Here is a 21,219-nt window from a genome sequence, read left to right as displayed (position 1 = left end):
CTAACTCACAGCAGTTAGGAAAATATCATATTATTCGAAAAACAGGCTTAAATATTAGGGCAAAGCGTATGAAATATTTTATGTACACACTCTGAAATTTTACCCAGGCATGTAGTTCTTTTTTTCTACAGATACTCTCATGAATTAACGGCACATTATAGGATACTTTTATTGTTCATACACGGGTCTTACACATTACATCGAGTTTTTGTTTTCGTTCGTAAATCATACTATTTTAATATGAATCATCTTTTTTTACGGATGTTCCATATTAAAATAACTGTCTAAAAATAAATGTAATATCCGTTGAGCACGTGATGGAATTAATTTTCGAAGACACGTGTGTTAATCCACCGCAATGATGCTAAAATGTAAGACTGCTTAATATTTATGAGTTGTAATATTTATTTATTCAGAAATTCTACATCTGAAATATCATTAAAAGCACATTGGTATGCATTAGTTATTCATAAATAAATACTATTAGATGAAAAGCGTATGTTGTAACATTTAAGGTCTAGTTATAAATAAAACGTACGTTGTTAGGAACGATGGCCTTGAATTTGACTTAAATAAATAATTCATCGTTGCTTTTAGTATACAGCGTTTTAAAGGAAGATATTTAGTTCAAAAATGTGATAAGTATAGCATGTAGGTTTGAGTGAGTTAAATAATGTAGCTTTTTGTGAAAGGAGGTTTTTTTTAACGTTGTACAACAACGTTTTTTCAACCTTTTTCGTCACTGTGCATAGAAAGAGCGGCTTCAGCCTCACTAGTATAATGCTTTTAAAAATTAATTTTTTATAGCAAGCTCTAACCCTTGTTAACTTCGATCCCCAACCCCTATAACAACAGTGCTAAAATATCCTCAGTGGTAGACGGATCACCGGTTAGAGTACCTTTGCCGTCAGGCTAACCTTGGGAGGTTTTCGTAGTCTTTCTCTCCATGTAACGCAAATGCTGGTTAGTTCCATCAAAAAGTCCTCCACGAAGGCAAAATTTCGCCCAATGCTTGATCCAGAGGTTCCTTTGTCTTCTGGATTGGGTTCAAAATTACAATACGGAGTTGAACATTAGAAGTCTTAAACCCAAAAGTTGAGTCGGCTGTTCAACGACGGTTATAATTTTAAAAAAACTATGACAGCTTTGCAGTAATTTTTGTGAAATGAGTTTTATTAAAAAAAAATCCATTCAAAGTACAGTGTGCAAAAAATGAACCATCCTGAATAGCTTTTGATCTAAGGGTCGGATCTTCACATTCTAAGACTCACATCTGAAAAATACGACTTATTTAAAATACTATTAGATTCTGTACCTTTTATTTCCTTCTATTCTTACATATAACGCATCAGCGTTCACCTGTTTATTTATTTAGTTTTTTTGTAATTAATTCAACTTGGAAGATATTAGCTAGCAATTTTAGAATGAAATTAACAAGCCTTCAAGTTCATTAAAGAGAAAGGTAGCAAAAAGACTTTCGAGTTTGCTCTAAAAGCAACGGGACTCTAATTTACATGGTGCTCTGAGACAGTGGTTCCGAGAAGGTGTTAGAGTTCCGTAAAAGGGACACAGGGGTTCCGAAAGTTAAGATTTTTTTTTAAAATCAGGAATAACTGTAACTATATCCACTCAAAGACCCTTGATTTATTTAATATTTCGGTTTTTTATACGAATTTATGAAAAATTTCAATGAAAGAAATAACAAAATTAAATTTAATAAAATTTCTGTAACAATATATACTAAATAAACTATGAGAAGAATATTCATTTATAAAATTCAATAAATATTTTTAATCGAGCTTTTTAATTTCAAATCGATTCTAATCGATTTTTTCAAGCGAAATAACTGAAGTTAAGAATAAAGCATTACGTTTTTCCGATAATTATTTTCTGTAAGAAAGTTTATAACAGATATTTTTAAAACCATAATTCAGCTTATTTTATACAGTATCAGCGTATGTATGCACCAAGAGCAGATTCATGATTTAAAATATTTTTTTTCTTCACATGAAATACTTTCAAAATAATAGGAAGTCTTTATTTTCTTTTTTCGTTAGTATATTCACAGCTGCTAATTTTTCTTTTTTTTTTTTAGAGTCGGGGGTTCCAACAAAAAAGGTCGCTCTGTTAGGGTTCCACACCCGAATAAATTTGGGAAGAAGAATTTTAAGAAATGTAAAGATTACTGCCTCTTTTTCTAAGTCAATCTACATGATGACATAGGAAACAAGGTTTCTAAATTTTTATGAATACTAGAAATACATTTTAAAAAATGGAACTTTAAAAATTATTTTTAAAAGAATTTCGATTACCTCTAGCAAAGGCCCCTGGGTTAACATTTTATTTTGCAATAATTGTTGCTTTCTCTTTTAAGACCGAAGCTATAAATAGGGCAGAAAATTCAATTTTTACTTAGAAATACGTAGTGTTAAATAAAATAAAAATATGAATGCGGTAAAAAAAATTTTAAAAATTACAGTTCATTAAACTTACTTATTTTTCTTCGGCTATTTTTAATTATACTATAAAACGATGAAAATATTAATTTTTATCATTTTTCACGCATTGTAAGATATTTTTATCGTAAGATAATTTTATCTTCTCATTTTATTTTAATAAAAAAATCAATTACAAAATACTTATGTGCCGTAATATTATTCAAAAAGTTATTTGAATCTTATGTCTTAATTTTTTTAATAAATTTCGTACATGTATTTTATATTCGTATAATAATCGTAAGTAAACATATCAAAAAGTAAACCAAATAATATCACATTTATATGCCATAATATTATCCAAAAGGTTATTTGAATTTTATTTTATTTTGCTAATTTTTATTTATTTGTCATCTTTATTTTATTTTTGAAGAGGTCTGAAGTGCATTTGCATTTAACTCAACTGAAAATTCTGCTCTAAAGGACTGAGATAGATTCCATGCGAGTAAAAATCCGATCATGGGGACAAAAGTTATTCATGTTTTCGTGTTTTTTTTATCTTTTGCATACCACTCTCTAGTTTATAGATACGCCGTCTAGAGTCGTGGCTCAGGGTATAGAGCTCTCGCTTCCCAATGAGATGGCCCGGGTTCGATCCCCTCGATGGCTGTTCGATGTGAATTCTTCATCCGGCGTGCACAGACCACAGTGCTGACGGAAAATACCCTCAGTGGTTGACGGATCATGAGTTACAGTACCCTTGCCGTCGGGCTAAACGGGAGAAGTTTTCGTGGTTTTCCTCCCCGTGTAACGCAAAGTTAGTTCCATCGAAAAACCCGCCACGAAGGCAAATTTCTCCCAATACTTGATCCAGAAGTTCTCTTGTCTTCTGGATTGGGTTTAAATTACAGGGCTAAGGAGTTGAAGATTAATAGTCGCAAACCGAAAAAATTGGGTCGGCTGTTCAACGTCGTTTATAAAATAAAATAAAATAAAATAAAATAAAATAAAATACGCCGTCTAAACACAAAAGATTTATTTTCAAACAGTTAATAAACCGATCATTTATCCAAAAGTGCGCAAACAATAGGCTGCGCAGAAAATTTTGACCTTGTTTACACTTTCAACGAAAATTTATTTTCTTCTTTTCTTAACCGTCGAGACAGTTAGTAAATATTCTTGGACAAATATACAATCCGAAATGTTATGTCTGGTAAATATCTATGCACAGTTCAGCGATCTGAATATTGTTTTTCCTTCAAAACATGACCTTATTTAAATATTTACATCTCTTTTTTTATTTATTATTATTAAAATTCTTTGCTGAATTCTAACAACTGTTTAACATTTTTAATAAGTCAAAAAGCGCATGAAATGTTTTCTATCTAAAAAAAAAAATCTCATACCTGAGTATGGGCGAGATTATTAATATCTGACTTCGTTGAGTACGTAAAGTATTGTAGAACCGTTTCACTTACCTCTTTCAAGGCTAGTTTCTTTTACGAACACTGATTATTTTTCTCTTCTATCAACCGTGTATTCTTTGTTTACTTTTGAACATATATGGAAGTACTTTTACTTTCGTTACTTGTACCGCCGGTACAAGTAAAAAGTACGTACTTTTACTTGTACTTCGTTACTTTTTAAATTTAGTACTTTTACTTGTACTTTCGTTACTTTTTTAGGGAAAAAGTACAAGTATTTGTAACAGAAATATCGAATGAAATCGTTACTTTTTTCTAAAACTTTCTAAAAGAAAAAAAAATTAAATTGAAAAAAAATGCTTACATCTTTTTAATTTATAAAATTAATGTGCAATATATATGCATTCCCAGCTAACTTCGTGTTTAAATACCTTCTGTTTCAACTTATACTGCACATTCAATTATTTTTTACTAGCTCAAAGATCACAAAGCTATCTGAAAACCCGTGTTTGCTTTGTTTATGTTTGTTCTTTTAAAACGCGTTTCTAAAGAGTAAAACAATTTTAAATCAATGGTATTTAAATAAATAAAAATTATAAACTAAAAATTAAAATCAATAGATAAAATTTCTTTTTCGTGCAAATCCATAAAAAGTTTGATATTAAAATTAAATTTGATTTTAAAATTATATTATATGATTATATTATTAAATTATATTATAATATTCTTCCGAATTTAAAAATAAATTAATATCCATAACTTTCAAAATTAAAAGTAATTAAATAAATAACAACAATTTTGCAAAAACATTCAAGAACATAAGTTACTTTAAGTTACTTTGAATTTTCGATTTCCTAGAAAAGTACTTTTAAATCGTTACTTTCTTTGTTTAGTACTTGTACTTTTACTTGTACTTTTTACTCGCTACTTTTTAAAATAAGAACTTTTTACTTTTTACTCGTTACTTTTTTTAAAAATACTTGTACTTTTACTCGTTACTTTTTAAAAATAACGTTGCCATATATGCTTTTGAAACAGTGGATTGTGGAAAATTCGAACATTATGTCAAACATTCTTTTTTTTGGTTCGCCAGGAAAGGCGTCTTACTCAGAAGTTTTACCACTGTTGGCTGAATATAGATATTACAACCTGCTCATGACAAATTGGAGCTACATTTAAAAAATAGTACTTAATGTGTTGTTGTTTCTTATGACATTTGGACAAGCCAAGCACGCCAGCCATTGGCTCTTGCGAATTAAGTCAGGAACATGTGACATCAGAACTTTCGAAGAACGCCCTCAATAACCACAAGGCTAGTTATATAAAGCCACGGTGGCTCAAAGGATAGAGCGCTCGCCTTCCAATGAGATGAACAGGGTTCGAATCTCAGCGATATCTGGTCTATGCGAAAAATACCCTCAGTGGTAGACGAGATCATTGGCTAGAGTCCTCTTTCCGTCGAGCTAACCGTGAGAGGGTTTCTTGGTTTTCCTATCCATGTAAAGCAAATGCGGATTCAAAAAGTCCTCCACGAAGCCACATTTTTTACTGTACTTGATCCAAGAGTTCCCCTGTCTTCAGTATTGGGATTAAAATCACAAGGATACAGAGTTAAACATAGATAGTCGTAAAACGGCTGTTCAACGACGGTTATAAAATGCAAGTTATATATACAGTTACCGCAATATTCTCACGTGTTCACATGGGGAGCACAGCACTACGCAATTTGCATAGCTCTGCCTTAGCAATGGCACCTCAGTGTTTGTTTCGTGGAATAAGCCAGAAAATGTGCATAATATGGCAACAACAAAAAGAAATTATACCTTTACAAGCTTTACAGGTGACACCCCCTCCGAGTGACATCCAGAAGAAGAGATCGCCTGAGGTTAAATCTTTAGGACTCCACGCTGTTGTCGCACTCCCATCGCTGCAACATTCTTCTTTGGTGACATTTGTTCTCAAGCTTTCGGTACACTTCCCTTGTCTGTTCATCAGACTCCAACATTGACCACCTGACAACAAATAAAAAGAAAGTGGACCTTATTCAAAAAATAAATAAATAAAATAAAATTTTAAATGTTTACTTTACGAATGGTTTAAAGGAATTTTACTTTCGTCATACCTAAACGGAAGTGCTTACCACTTCCGTTCTGCAGTGAAAGAAGCGACAGATTCAAGTATCCAACAAGAGGAACATCCTTTCGACTGTTAAGGGTCCCGATCGTAAAGACATGGTTCCCAGTAGAACACCGAAGTCAAGCATCACTGGCTGCGGTCAGTGTGCGGGTGGGTGACCCCTTTGATTAGCCTGCGTAGGGACCGAGGGTGCTCGGCATCGGTCCTAGTTAAACATTTCTACCGTAAAGTGCTCGACTTCGAGCGCAGGACGTCCGGCTACTAAAGCAGGGGAGCTATCCCTTCATCAAAATTGCGATGGCATGTCTTCGAAACATCCTCAGGGATGCTTCCTTGACCGTCGCCAATAACCTATTGTGCAGTTCTAGTGCGACGTAAATAAAGTACCTACCTACCTACTTCAACTATTACGGGCACTAAAACTTACATATTGCTAGAGTCGCAATGGCTCAGGGGATAAAGCACTCGCACCCCTTTGAGGTGACCCAGGTTCAAATCCCATCGATGACTGGTCTATACGAATTCTGCTCACGGCTCGCACCGACCAATGAGCTGGCTTAAAATATCCCTTACGGCAAACGGATCATGGGTTAAAATCTTCTTGCTGTCTGGCTAACTGCGGGTGGTCTTTGTAGTTTTCCTCTCTGTATAACGCGAATGTTGTTCAATTCCATCTAAAAATCCTCCACCAAGTCTAGTTTGTCTCACTTCTGAATTCGGCACTGCCACTGTCTTCTGGGTTGGATTCAAAATTGAAAGGTTACGGAGTTCAGCCTTGATTGTCGTAAACCAAAAATAGGTCGGCTGTTCAACGCCGCTCTGTTAGAGAGTATATGTCTATTATTATTAATTTTCACGATGAAATTTAAATTTTGACAGCAAAATATTTGACTTGAGCAAAATATTTTATGAAAAATTAAACAATATTTTTAAACAAATTTAATATTGAAATTGTCGATTATTAAAATGTAACTATTCATTATAGTTTAGAAATGTTTAAGAATAAATTATAAAGAAAAAGAAAATTGAAAAAAAAAATAATTGAAAAAATTAATAATAAATCTTCATACGTTTACAAGAAAATTAGTTTAAAAGATAAATTTCGATTTAGATGAAGAAATATTTTTTTAAATACTTTTATTTTAGTTACTTTGACTTTTTCTATAAAAGTACGTCATATGCCTGTTTTTGTAATTTAAAATGTCGTCTGCGCTAATTAACTAGCGTATTTAAGAGCAACTCCTCTAACAATGAAATTTGTACCTCAAGTAAAGAAAAGCATTCTCGCAACCCGTCGTTGTTGTCCAGGGAGGTTAAGACTACACAATTTTAGGACCAACGACATGATTGTTGCTATGGGGTTCAGCACTGAGAACAGGCCGCCTTTATTTCCTAGACTAGCTGGTACTAGTCACTACTGGAGATCAAATTCCAATCTGTATAACAGCCTGCGTCCTCGACTATTGAGCCATTGCAGCAAAATGTGCATCTTAGTATATAAAAATCCGATTGTTAAATCAAGAGCTAACCATTTGTTCTATTTATTTATTTTGAGTATTGTCCCTCTCGGTCACGGCAAAAAATCCCTAGTGATTCCTAGAAATCCCTTTACACGTAATTTTTTAGGGAAAAAAAGTGATTAAAAATCACCTGCCGTAACATTACTAAAAACATTGATTCAAAGTGCCATATTGCACCTCTCAGTCGTGGCAAGAAATCCCTGGTGATTACAAGAAATAAATTTTTTAGGGAAAAAAAGTGATTAAAAATCACCTGCCGTAACATAACTAAAAATATTGATTCAAAGTGCCATATTGCACTTCTCAGTCGTGGCAAGAAATCCCTGGTGATTACAAGAAATAAATTTTTTAGGGGGAAAAAGTGATTAAAAATCACCTGCCGTAACATAACTAAAAACATTGATTCAAAGTGCCATATTGCACCTCTCAGTCGTGGCAAGAAATCCCTGGTGATAACAAGAAATAAATTTTTTAGGGAAAAAAAGTGTTTAAAAATCACCTGCCGTAACATAACTAAAAACATTGATTCAAAGTGCCATATTGCACCTCTCAGTCGTGGCAAGAAATCCCTGGTGATTACAAGAAATAAATTTTTTAGGGAAAAAAAGTGATTAAAAATCACCTGCCGTAACATAACTAAAAACATTAATTCAAAGTGCCATATTGCACCTCTCAGTCGTGGCAAGAAATCCCTGGTGATTACAAGAAATAAATTTTTTAGGGAAAAAAAGTGATTAAAAAGCACCTGACGTAACATAACTAAAAACATTGATTCAAAGTGCCGTATTACACCTCTCGGTAGTGGCAAGAAATCCTTAGTGATAACAAGAAAGAAATTTTTTAGGGAAAAAAGTGATTAAAAATCACCTGTCGTAACATAACTAAAAACATTGATTCAAAGTGCCGTATTACACCTCTCAGTCGTGGCAAGAAATCCCTGGTGATTACAAGAAATAAATTTTTTAGGGAAAAAAAGTGATTAAAAAGCACCTGACGTAACATAACTAAAAACATTGATTCAAAGTGCCGTATTACACCTCTCGGTAGTGGCAAGAAATCCTTAGTGATAACAAGAAAGAAATTTTTTAGGGAAAAAAAGTGATTAAAAATCACCTGCCGTAACATAACTAAAAACATTTATTCAAAGTGCCGTATTACACCTCTCAGTCGTGGCAAGAAATCCCTGGTGATTACAAGAAAGAAATTTTTTAGGGAAAAAAAGTGATTAAAAATCACCTGCCGTAACATAACTAAAAACATTGATTCAAAGTGCCATATTGCACCTCTCAGTCGTGGCAAGAAATCCCTGGTGATTACAAGAAATAAATTTTTTAGGGAAAAAAAGTGATTAAAAATCACCTGCCGTAACATTACTAAAAACATTGATTCAAAGTGCCATATTGCACCTCTCAGTCGTGGCAAGAAATCCCTGGTGATTATAAGAAATAAATTTTTTAGGGAAAAAAAGTGATTAAAAAGCACCTGACGTAACATAACTAAAAACATTGATTCAAAGTGCCGTATTACACCTCTCGGTAGTGGCAAGAAATCCTAAGTGATAACAAGAAAGAAATTTTTTAGGGAAAAAAAGTGATTAAAAATCACCTGCCGTAACAGAACTAAAAACATTGATTCAAAGTGCCATATTGCACCTCTCAGTCGTGGCAAGAAATCCCTGGTGATTACAAGAAATAAATTTTTTAGGGAAAAAAAAGTGATTAAAAATCACCTGCCATAACATTACTAAAAACATTGATTCAAAGTGCCATATTGCACCTCTCAGTCGTGGCAAGAAATCCCTGGTGATTATAAGAAATAAATTTTTTAGGGAAAAAAAGTGATTAAAAAGCACCTGACGTAACATAACTAAAAACATTGATTCAAAGTGCCGTATTACACCTCTCGGTAGTGGCAAGAAATCCTTAGTGATAACAAGAAAGAAATTTTTTAGGGAAAAAAAGTGATTAAAAATCACCTGCCGTAACAGAACTAAAAACATTGATTCAAAGTGCCGTATTACACCTCTCAGTCGTGGCAAGAAATCCCTGGTGATTACAAGAAATAAATTTTTTAGGGAAAAAAAGTGATTAAAAAGCACCTGACGTAACATAACTAAAAACATTGATTCAAAGTGCCGTATTACACCTCTCGGTAGTGGCAAGAAATCCTTAGTGATAACAAGAAAGAAATTTTTTAGGGAAAAAAAGTGATTAAAAATCACCTGCCGTAACAGAACTAAAAACATTGATTCAAAGTGCCGTATTACACCTCTCAGTCGTGGCAAGAAATCCCTGGTGATTACAAGAAATAAATTTTTTAGGGAAAAAAAGTGATTAAAAAGCACCTGACGTAACATAACTAAAAACATTGATTCAAAGTGCCGTATTACACCTCTCGGTAGTGGCAAGAAATCCTTAGTGATAACAAGAAAGAAATTTTTTAGGGAAAAAAAGTGATTAAAAATCACCTGCCGTAACAGAACTAAAAACATTGATTCAAAGTGCCATATTGCACCTCTCAGTCGTGGCAAGAAATCCCTGGTGATTACAAGAAATAAATTTTTTAGGGAAAAAAAGTGATTAAAAATCACCTGCCATAACATTACTAAAAACATTGATTCAAAGTGCCATATTGCACCTCTCAGTCGTGGCAAGAAATCCCTGGTGATTATAAGAAATAAATTTTTTAGGGAAAAAAAGTGATTAAAAAGCACCTGACGTAACATAACTAAAAACATTGATTCAAAGTGCCGTATTACACCTCTCGGTAGTGGCAAGAAATCCTTAGTGATAACAAGAAAGAAATTTTTTAGGGAAAAAAAGTGATTAAAAATCACCTGCCGTAACAGAACTAAAAACATTGATTCAAAGTGCCGTATTACACCTCTCAGTCGTGGCAAGAAATCCCTGGTGATTACAAGAAATAAATTTTTTAGGGAAAAAAAGTGATTAAAAAGCACCTGACGTAACATAACTAAAAACATTGATTCAAAGTGCCGTATTACACCTCTCGGTAGTGGCAAGAAATCCTTAGTGATAACAAGAAAGAAATTTTTTAGGGAAAAAAAGTGATTAAAAATCACCTGCCGTAACAGAACTAAAAACATTGATTCAAAGTGCCGTATTACACCTCTCAGTCGTGGCAAGAAATCCCTGGTGATTACAAGAAAGAAATTTTTTAGGGAAAAAAAGTGATTAAAAATCACCTGCCGTAACATAACTAAAAACATTGATTCAAAGTGCCATATTGCACCTCTCAGTCGTGGCAAGAAATCCCTGGTGATTACAAGAAATAAATTTTTTAGGGAAAAAAAGTGATTAAAAATCACCTGCCGTAACATTACTAAAAACATTGATTCAAAGTGCCATATTGCACCTCTCAGTCGTGGCAAGAAATCCCTGGTGATTATAAGAAATAAATTTTTTAGGGAAAAAAAGTGATTAAAAAGCACCTGACGTAACATAACTAAAAACATTTATTCAAAGTGCCGTATTACACCTCTCGGTAGTGGCAAGAAATCCTAAGTGATAACAAGAAAGAAATTTTTTAGGGAAAAAAAGTGATTAAAAATCACCTGCCGTAACAGAACTAAAAACATTGATTCAAAGTGCCGTATTACACCTCTCAGTCGTGGCAAGAAATCCCTGGTGATTACAAGAAATAAATTTTTTAGGGAAAAAAAGTGATTAAAATCACCTGCCGTAACATAACTAAAAACATTGATTCAAAGTGCCGTATTGCACCTCTCGGTCGTGGCAAGAAATCCCTAGTGATTCTTTGAAATCCCTTTACACCTGGGGGGAAAAGTGATTAAAAATAAACTCTCGTAAGATAACTAAAAACATTGATTCGAAGTACCGAATGGAGAGTGATATAAATTCCATTATACGTAATTAGAATAAATCGGAAAAAAAAATCTTTTCCTAAAGAAATAAAAATGGCTAATCAGGTCTGGTATAGCGAGAAGAAAACAAGAAAATTATGATCATCGCTCCCTCTAAATAAAATGCTGACTATTAGTAGCGGTGAGAGTAGAAAGAAATGATGAATATAAATCTAAAGAGTAAGGATGAAAAAGAAGAAAAACAGAGTTTCGTAGTAGTAGTGGAAAAAAAGATGAATGGACGAAGAGCGTAAACAAGGATGACCTCGGACAGGAAACTTCATTCATTTTTTCCCAAATGTCTGCCGGAAAACATTCGTTACAGACGGAACGATTGGATGAAAATCGTAACGTATTTCTCCCGCTCTTTTCATCTCAACCACACAAACATATTTTTTTACTACGCAGTGTAAAAATCTAATTTTAATCAATTGATACTTAGAAAAAAATTGTATTCATTAATATCGGAATTTTAATATCGCGATCCATGATCAGAAGATATTAATATTTTTACATTTTTCTTCGAATTTTTAAGAAATTTGCATTATTTTTATATTGATCTTTACACTATTTACATTCTACTTACATAAAATGATTTTATAACATTCAAAAGAAATACTTGAATTTTACTTTTCTTAGAAGGATTAAATTTTTCTTTACTTGTAAACATTTCAGTTTTTAAATTATTTTCATTATTTTTATATTGGTCATTACATTGGCTACATTCTACTTTATCAAACGATTTTATGGCACTGAAAAGAAATGCATGAGCTTTACCTTTCTAAAATGGATTTTTTTTTACTTGTAAACATTTCAGTTTCTAAGTAATTGACATTATTTTTATATTGATCATTACATTGGTTGCATTCTACTTTATTAAACGATTTTATGGCACTGAAAAGAAATGCATGAGCTTTACCTTTCTAAAATGGATTTTTTTTTACTTGTAAACATTTCAGTTTCTAAGTAATTGACATTATTTTTATATTGATTATTACATTGGCTACATTCTACTTTATCAAACGATTTTATGGCACTGAAAAGAAATGCATGAGCTTTACCTTTCTAAAATGGATTTTTTTTTACTTGTAAACATTTCAGTTTCTAAATAATTGACATTATTTTTATATTGATCTTTACACTATTTACATTCTACTTACATAAAATGATTTTATAACATTCAAAAGAAATACTTGAATTTTACTTTTCTTAGAAGGATTAAATTTTTTTTTTACTGGTAAACATTTCAGTTTTTAAATTATTTTCATTATTTCAATATTGATCATTACATTGGCTACATTCTACTTTATCAAGCGATTTTATGGCACTGAAAAGAAATGCATGAGCTTTACCTTTCTGAAATGGATTTTTTTTTACTTGTAAACATTTCAGTTTCTAAATAATTGACATTATTTTTATATTGATCATTACATTGGTTGCATTCTACTTTATAAAACGATTTCTTGGCACTGAAAAGAAATACTTTACATTATTTTTATAATTTACATCATTTTTATATTGAACATTAAATTGTTTACATTCTACTTTATTAAACGATTTTATGGCACTTAAAAGAAATGCTTGAACTTTACTTTTCTTAAAAGGACTATATTTTTTTTATTTGCAAACATTTCAGTTTTTAAATAATTTACATTATTTTTATAATGATCATTACATTGGCTACATTCTACTTTATTAAACGATTTTATGCCACTAAAAAGAAATACTTGAACATTATATTTTTATTTCATTAAACGTTTTTATGGTTTAAGGAGCAATTGCTTTTTATTTTTCTTAAAATGATTTTGCCTTACTAGTAAACATTTCTATAATTTACATTCCCAAATTACATTTCATACATTTCAAGTAATTTACCTTCCCTTTTTATATTGATCATTACATTACTTACATTCTTCTTATAAACTATTTTATGACACTGAAAAGAGAGACTTGAACTTTTTCTCAAAATAATTTTTCTTTGCATTTTTCCACTTACAAGAGTGAAACCTTTTTAAACTAGATAAAGAGTTATTTTGTACAGTTTCGTTCACTGCTTTAAAGACGCGATGCATTAATAAATAATAGTGAAGTTATCATAATTTTGTATATTTATGTATTCATGTATTTATGTTTAATGCCTAAACTGTATTTTTTAAAAATAAAGTTTTACTAACGTCAATGGAAACAAATAACTTAAAAAGTATCATTTACCCTATTGATGATTCATGAGATTCGTTCTAATGAGTCATAACGAATATTCATCAGAATTATTTATCAGTAACTTAACAGTAACTGATATTTATGGTGGATATGAATAATTTTTACAATAGCTATATAATGCATAATTGAGAAACAATTCTCAAAGTTTCTAAAAATATTCTTAACTTTGATTGCTTTCAGCACTCGCAGAAAATCATTTTAAAATTGAACTATAATATCAAAACTTTGCCGAAGTTTTTTGTGGTACTTTAGTTCAACCTTAAAAATGTTAGATTGAACTACGTTTTCCTTTACGTTGCACCGTACCATCGTATCATTAAATTTAAAAATATAAAATGGTTCAAATCCAAAATATCTAACAGTGTATTTTTAATATGACTGAAAAGCGTATTGGGAGAACTATATTCTGTTGCAAGTTAAGAAAAAACCATTATCCCATATGGAGAGAGCCTATTTACATCTAAGTGCACGCTAAATGGATGCCAAGCTCGAAGCGCGCATGAATATCAATATCGCCAACTCTTGAAACGAAGTAGCTCGGCTTTCCTTTTGCTAATAAAAAATAGCCCGAATTTAATTTCTGTCTGACAAGTTTAACTTTTAGAAGCTTTTTTATTGCTTTGAAAGCATATTTATGTAATTTGATAGCTATATAAAATGGAACTATATGAAGTCGCGGATGACTACTTAAATCCTATACCGCAATGGTCTTTTCTTAACTTGCAACGTAGTATAATTAAATTTATTTAAAATAAAAAGAAATATTCCATGTCAAAAAGTATGTATGTAAAGCTTGTAATTTAGTTACTAGAAAATCTTGTAAAGCTTGTAATTTAGTTCCTATTTTATTCCTAGAAAAAAGACGATTTTTAATGAAAAAGAACATTTTAACAATGTTTTTTTAAATTGATTCATTAGTTGAATCTTCTCAACTTCAATACATTTTGAATAAATCACCTTCGATATTAGTTTAATTTAAACAGTTTTATTATAACTTGTTTTAACTTCAATATAATTTGACTAAACCAACTTTCATATTAATTTGACTTAAACAGTTTCAATATTAATTTGAGTTATACAACTTTAGAATAATTTGATCTAAACAACTTCAGTATAAATTGATTTACTAAAACTAAGTTGATTTGTAAAAAAGGAAAACTTTCATATAATTTGTTCAACTATTAAATAACTGAATTGTTATAGATACATAGTGGGTATAAACTTATCATTATATCGAAAGTTAAAAAATGACTAAGTGGAAAAAGGTTCTAAATGATATTTTCGAAAAAAATTAGAATTTCTCAAAAAAGATCTTATTTTTACCTTATTTAAAATTTTACAACATTTACTTAATTTGCCAAGTGGTATCTAATTAATAAACAATTAATTGCAATTTTTTAAAAAATTAGGATTTCTCTCTAGAAATGTCTTATTTAAAATTTTACAACGTTTACTTAATTAGTCAAGTGGTATCTAATTAATAAATAATTAATTGTAATTTTGAAAAAAATTAGGATTTCACTCTAGAAAGGTCTTATTTTTGCTTTATTTAAAACTTTACAACATTTACTTAATTTGATGAGCTGTTAAATTGATGATATGACAGTCGAAGAAGACACAAATAGGATAACAAGAGTAAGTTTCATTCATTTCTAAAACCGTTTCGAAATAGAATCACTAGAAACTCATTGTTTAAAAAATTGAAACAATAAATGAATGTTTTACATTCTTTATTTATGGGCCTCAACATTATCTTAGATTTTAAAAAATTGTCAACATTTCAAATTTCTTAATCGTTCTGATAATTCAGGAGGTTACGAAAAAAATATGTTAAACATTACGAAAATACGTAATATTTTCTTAATTGATATTTGATATCAACGTATTCTATAATTATCCATGCCATTGATGATCGTGATATTATCGTGCTATCGATATTTTTCTAAAGGCATTTTACACGCAATACTTTATATTTTATAACCGTCTTTGAGCAGCCCCCCCCCCCAATTTTAAGTTTACGACTACTGATGTTCAACTCCGAAGCCTCGTAATTTTGGACCCTATCCAGGAGACAAGGGAACATCTGGATCAGGTATTGGGAGAAACGTTCGCTTTCTTGGAGGACTTTTCGATGGAACTAACCCGCATTTGCGTTACATGGTGTGGAAAACCACGAAAACCTCCCATGGTTAGCCCGATGGCAAGGGGACTCTAACCCATGATCCGTTTACTACGGTGGATATTTTACGTCAGCGCTGTGGTCGGTGTGACCCTGGTGCGGAATCCGTATCGACCAGCCATCGCTGGAGTTTGATCCCGGTTCACCTCATTGGAAAACGAGCTCTCTATCCCCTGAGCCACAGCGGCTCACTCCCAATATATCGTCGAAAGATAATTTAAAATATCGTTATTGCGAAATTAAAGAAAAAGTAACGATAAATAAACCAATATAAATACGCACACTCTAATAAAGCCATTTATCTAACCATGTCGATTGCAAAGCTGCTTGAAAATATATTAGCTTAGATTATCGTTATTTAACGCTATTCTCGTAAATGAACATTTATTTATTTTTTAAAAACTTAATTGGGTTCAACATCGCTATATAGAGAAAGAATTGCGAACTCCATCGACAAAAATCGAAATTTATTTTACGTAGTTCACTTACTATCCGAATCTTAGAAATCACACTAATTGTTGTTTTCCCACATCGCACGATCCAGTTCTGACTTTCCTCCGAGTTTCCTCCTTACTTAGTTTTCTCTCATTATAAGCTTCTCGCTTTATTCCTTGTTTCCTCCTTGCTTTCTACTTGTTTTAAGTTAGTATTTTATGGCACTGCCGCAACGGAAAACTTATAAAGCAGTTGTGAATGAATAGCATTATTTCCATGTGTTTTATAGTTTTGTTTAAAATCTTCACTTAACTTTATCACTTACTATATAATATTTTATGATTCTCTTTGTATGCCTTAATGAATGTCAATGTAAAAACATAATTGCTTTTCTTTTCTCGTCAGTCAGGATTAAAACCAATTATGATTACAATAAAAACTATAAAAAGAGGAAGGAAAATTGATTTAAGTAGCATTTTACATAATTTTATGGAAAATAAATATCTTATTATTTGAATTTCATGGTTTTTGTTTCATAACCAAAATACCTTGAACCCTTTATGCACTGATGAGACATTTAAGTCTTATGCACAGATGAGACATTAAGTCTTTAAGACATTAAGTCACTAATATTATTTTTATATAGCATTGAAAAGGAATGAAGTATTTCATCGGAACTTGTCATGTAGCATGACTTTCCATTTATAACCGACGTTGAACAATCGACCCAATTTTTAGGTTTACAAATACTAATGTTCAAATCCGTAACCTTATAATTTTGAGCCCAATCCAGAAGACAAGGGAACTCCTGGATCAAGTATTGGGAGAAATTTACTTTCGTGGAGGACGTTTTGATGGAACTAACCGCATTTCCTTCACATTGAGATGAAAACCACGAAAACCTCCCACAGCTAGCCTCACGGTGAGGGTATTTTAACCCTTGATTCGTCAACCACTGAGGATATTTTACGTCAGCATTGGGTTCTATGCGAGTCGGGTGCGAAATTCGTATCGACCAGCTACCGCTGGGATTCGAACCCGGGTCACCTCATTGGGCGGCGAATACTCGATGTCCTGAGCCACTACGGCACCATGACTTTCCATTTAACATTATTAATTGATAACACATTAACACACGATTATTTGAAGACTAACATCGCCTATTTAATAGCTGATATTTTGTTCGAGGAGACCATTTTATGATTCCTCAATTTTCTTCTTTAATTTTCGACCATCACCATCAATTCTTATATATTTTTATCGATTCGTTAATATTTTCAGCTAGCTATAAAGCAAAGTATTAAATGTGTAATTTATATTAAAATTTTATGATGTTTTGTAAGTTCCAAATTAAAAAGTTTTATGAAGTGACATTGAATATTAAAAAAAAATATTTTGTTAAAGTGTAAAATAGACATTATTTAATGAGATAAAAAGTTTTGCACATTTTTGACAATTTTTTAAATTATTTAAAAAGTAAAGAGTTTAAAAGTATCCTAAAATATATTTAAAAAAATGCTAAACATGAAACTTTATCATTTTTATGCAATATTTTGTATGTGAAAAAAAAGTTTATTTAGTTGAATTTTTCTTTTAATTTTTTTAAGTTTATAGTTTATTCTTTTCTACTGTGCACAATTCTAAGTAAAAATCACATTTTCTGCTATAATTTGAAGAATCCTTTTTGAAGAATCCTTTTGGCAACTAATCCCTGACTATCCCACCTAAAATATTGATGATGACTGTGTTTTTAAAAACATTCCAGGACTGAGTGATTCATCATCTGTGTGTGAAGAATCCTTTTGGCAACTAATCCCAGATTATGCTACCTAAAATATTGATGATGACTGTGTTCCCCAAACCATCCCAGGAATGAGTGATTCATCCTCTGTGTGTGAAGAATCCTTTTGGCAACTAATCCCAGATTATGCTACCTAAAATATTGATGATGACTGTGTTCCCCAAACCATTCCAGGACTGAGTGATTCATCCTCTGTGTGTGAAGAATCCTTTTAGCAACTAATCCCAGATTATGCTACCTAAAATATTGATGATGACTGTGTTCCCCAAACCATCCCAGAAATGAGTGATTCATGATCTGTGTGTGAAGAATCCTTTTGGCAACTAATCCCAGATTATGCTACCTAAAATATTGATGATGACTGTGTTCCCCAAACCATCCCAGGAATGAGTGATTCATCCTCTGTGTGTGAAGAATCCTTTTGGCAACTAATCCCAGATTATGCTACCTAAAATATTGATGATGACTGTGTTCCCCAAACCATCCCAGAAATGAGTGATTCATGATCTGTGTGTGAAGAATCCTTTTGGCAACTAATCCCAGATTATGCTACCTAAAATATTGATGATGACTGTGTTCCCCAAACCATCCCAGGAATGAGTGATTCATCCTCTGTGTGTGAAGAATCCTTTTGGCAACTAATCCCAGATTATGCTACCTAAAATATTGATGATGACTGTGTTCCCCAAACCATCCCAGGAATGAGTGATTCATGATCTGTGTGTGAAGAATCCTTTTGGCAACTAATCCCAGATTATGCTACCTAAAATATTGATGATGACTGTGTTCCCCAAACCATCCCAGGAATGAGTGATTCATGATCTGTGTGTGAAGAATCCTTTTGGCAACTAATCCCAGATTATGCTACCTAAAATATTGATGATGACTGTGTTCCCCAAACCATCCCAGAAATGAGTGATTCATGATCTGTGTGTGAAGAATCCTTTTGGCAACTAATCCCAGATTATGCTACCTAAAATATTGATGATGACTGTGTTCCCCAAACCATCCCAGGAATGAGTGATTCATCCTCTGTGTGTGAAGAATCCTTTTGGCAACTAATCCCAGATTATGCTACCTAAAATATTGATGATGACTGTGTTCCCCAAACCATCCCAGAAATGAGTGATTCATGATCTGTGTGTGAAGAATCCTTTTGGCAACTAATCCCAGATTATGCTACCTAAAATATTGATGATGACTGTGTTCCCCAAACCATCCCAGGAATGAGTGATTCATCCTCTGTGTGTGAAGAATCCTTTTGGCAACTAATCCCAGATTATGCTACCTAAAATATTGATGATGACTGTGTTCCCCAAACCATCCCAGGAATGAGTGATTCATGATCTGTGTGTGAAGAATCCTTTTGGCAACTAATCCCAGATTATGCTACCTAAAATATTGATGATGACTGTGTTCCCCAAACCATCCCAGGAATGAGTGATTCATGATCTGTGTGTGAAGAATCCTTTTGGCAACTAATCCCAGATTATGCTACCTAAAATATTGATGATGACTGTGTTCCCCAAACCATCCCAGAAATGAGTGATTCATGATCTGTGTGTGAAGAATCCTTTTGGCAACTAATCCCAGATTATGCTACCTAAAATATTGATGATGACTGTGTTCCCCAAACCATCCCAGGAATGAGTGATTCATCCTCTGTGTGTGAAGAATCCTTTTGGCAACTAATCCCAGATTATGCTACCTAAAATATTGATGATGACTGTGTTCCCCAAACCATCCCAGAAATGAGTGATTCATGATCTGTGTGTGAAGAATCCTTTTGGCAACTAATCCCAGATTATGCTACCTAAAATATTGATGATGACTGTGTTCCCCAAACCATCCCAGGAATGAGTGATTCATCCTCTGTGTGTGAAGAATCCTTTTGGCAACTAATCCCAGATTATGCTACCTAAAATATTGATGATGACTGTGTTCCCCAAACCATCCCAGGAATGAGTGATTCATGATCTGTGTGTGAAGAATCATTGACAAATATGGATGACAACTGTGTTTTCAAAAATATTCCTGGAATAAGTGATTTATTTATAAAGCTGGAGTATGTAGCAAAAAATATTTTAAAGTGGACTCAACCAAGTTCTCGTATTCAGAATTAGTTTTAAAGAGATTTTCATAACTTACAAGAAAAGTAAGGTAAGTGCTCTTTGTACTACGTAATTTAGTAAAGTGTGAGAGAGCTGTTTCCTATTACGGCCAAATTTTTAAGAAACTTTAAAGAATTTTTTAAGTTCTGGATTAACTTTACTACATATTAATAATCGATGCTATAATGAATATGGGTTTAAGGTCACTTTGATAAAATCTTTATTTCAATAATAGAGAAATTGTAATTAAACGAAGGAAGAAAAGGAAAAGTTTTTCGATAATTGTTTTTTTTTTCTACTGTGTTAGTTGTTCCTTGTTCTTTCACCAGAATAATTTTTAAAACAATTGCCGCCAGATTGTCGTATAATTTCAGAAATATGTTCTAATAATTTATTGGGCCCTACTTATAATCAATGACTTTTAATCCAGTCGATGTTTTTTTTTTCTTCTCTTTGTCTGTTAAACACATCGTTAAAAATAGAGGGATAAATGTTTGAAGAAATGATGCTAAAATTAAACTTGCAAGTTTTGCAATCAGTTTCACTGTGTCTGGTGATGCAATGGATTCTATCTATGCTGATGACAAATTCTACCTTTTGTCGCTTAGAAATTGAAGTAGGAAGAGAAAGAAAAAAACATTCAGATAGCGAAAGCGTTAGACGGCGCGTCGACAAAATCTTCTTTCGGTCAAGGTTACAGCATCTACCCCCTTTTTCTTCCTCCCCATCAAATCCTCCTCAGTTTCCTCAATCCATCCTTCCAGAGAATCTCATCCACAGATTCTTTACCAAACGATATCTGAATATCTTTCCCCCCTCTCTCATTTAAGCTTCGTTTTTTATATAAATTATTCGCCGGTTGGAACTAACAGTTGAAATTGAAGCCGTAATTTTACTACGTAGTTTTGCTTACGTAAATCTTGCAAACAATAAGGCTTTCATGATAATTTAATTTTTTACTTCCGCTTAACTTTAATTTTTTCAATGAGTGAGGAAAAAAGAACTAAAAAAAAAAAGTTTATGTTACGAAAAAAATTTCCGTTATGGTTACGATCAGTGGTCGGAATTTTCTAGT

The 21,219-nt window shown here is 32.2% G+C and overlaps 1 protein-coding gene across 1 annotated transcript in view; it reads right to left on the bottom strand.

Moving 5' to 3' along the window:
- Fs (Follistatin) overlaps positions 1-21,219 on the bottom strand; it is an 85,518-nt gene that overhangs the window by 16,138 nt on the left and 48,161 nt on the right. The window contains exon 2 of the mRNA XM_016048570.4: positions 5,683-5,871. Within this exon, the coding sequence (XP_015904056.1) occupies positions 5,683-5,871 (189 nt within the window). The remainder of the gene's footprint in view (positions 1-5,682; positions 5,872-21,219) is intronic.

The sequence above is a fragment of the Parasteatoda tepidariorum genome, chromosome 7 (genome assembly GCF_982258835.1).
Source record: "Parasteatoda tepidariorum strain Cologne lab strain chromosome 7, Ptep-v5.0, whole genome shotgun sequence".
NCBI lineage: Eukaryota > Metazoa > Arthropoda > Arachnida > Araneae > Theridiidae > Parasteatoda > Parasteatoda tepidariorum.
This window is presented reverse-complemented; position numbering and strand designations above follow the sequence as displayed.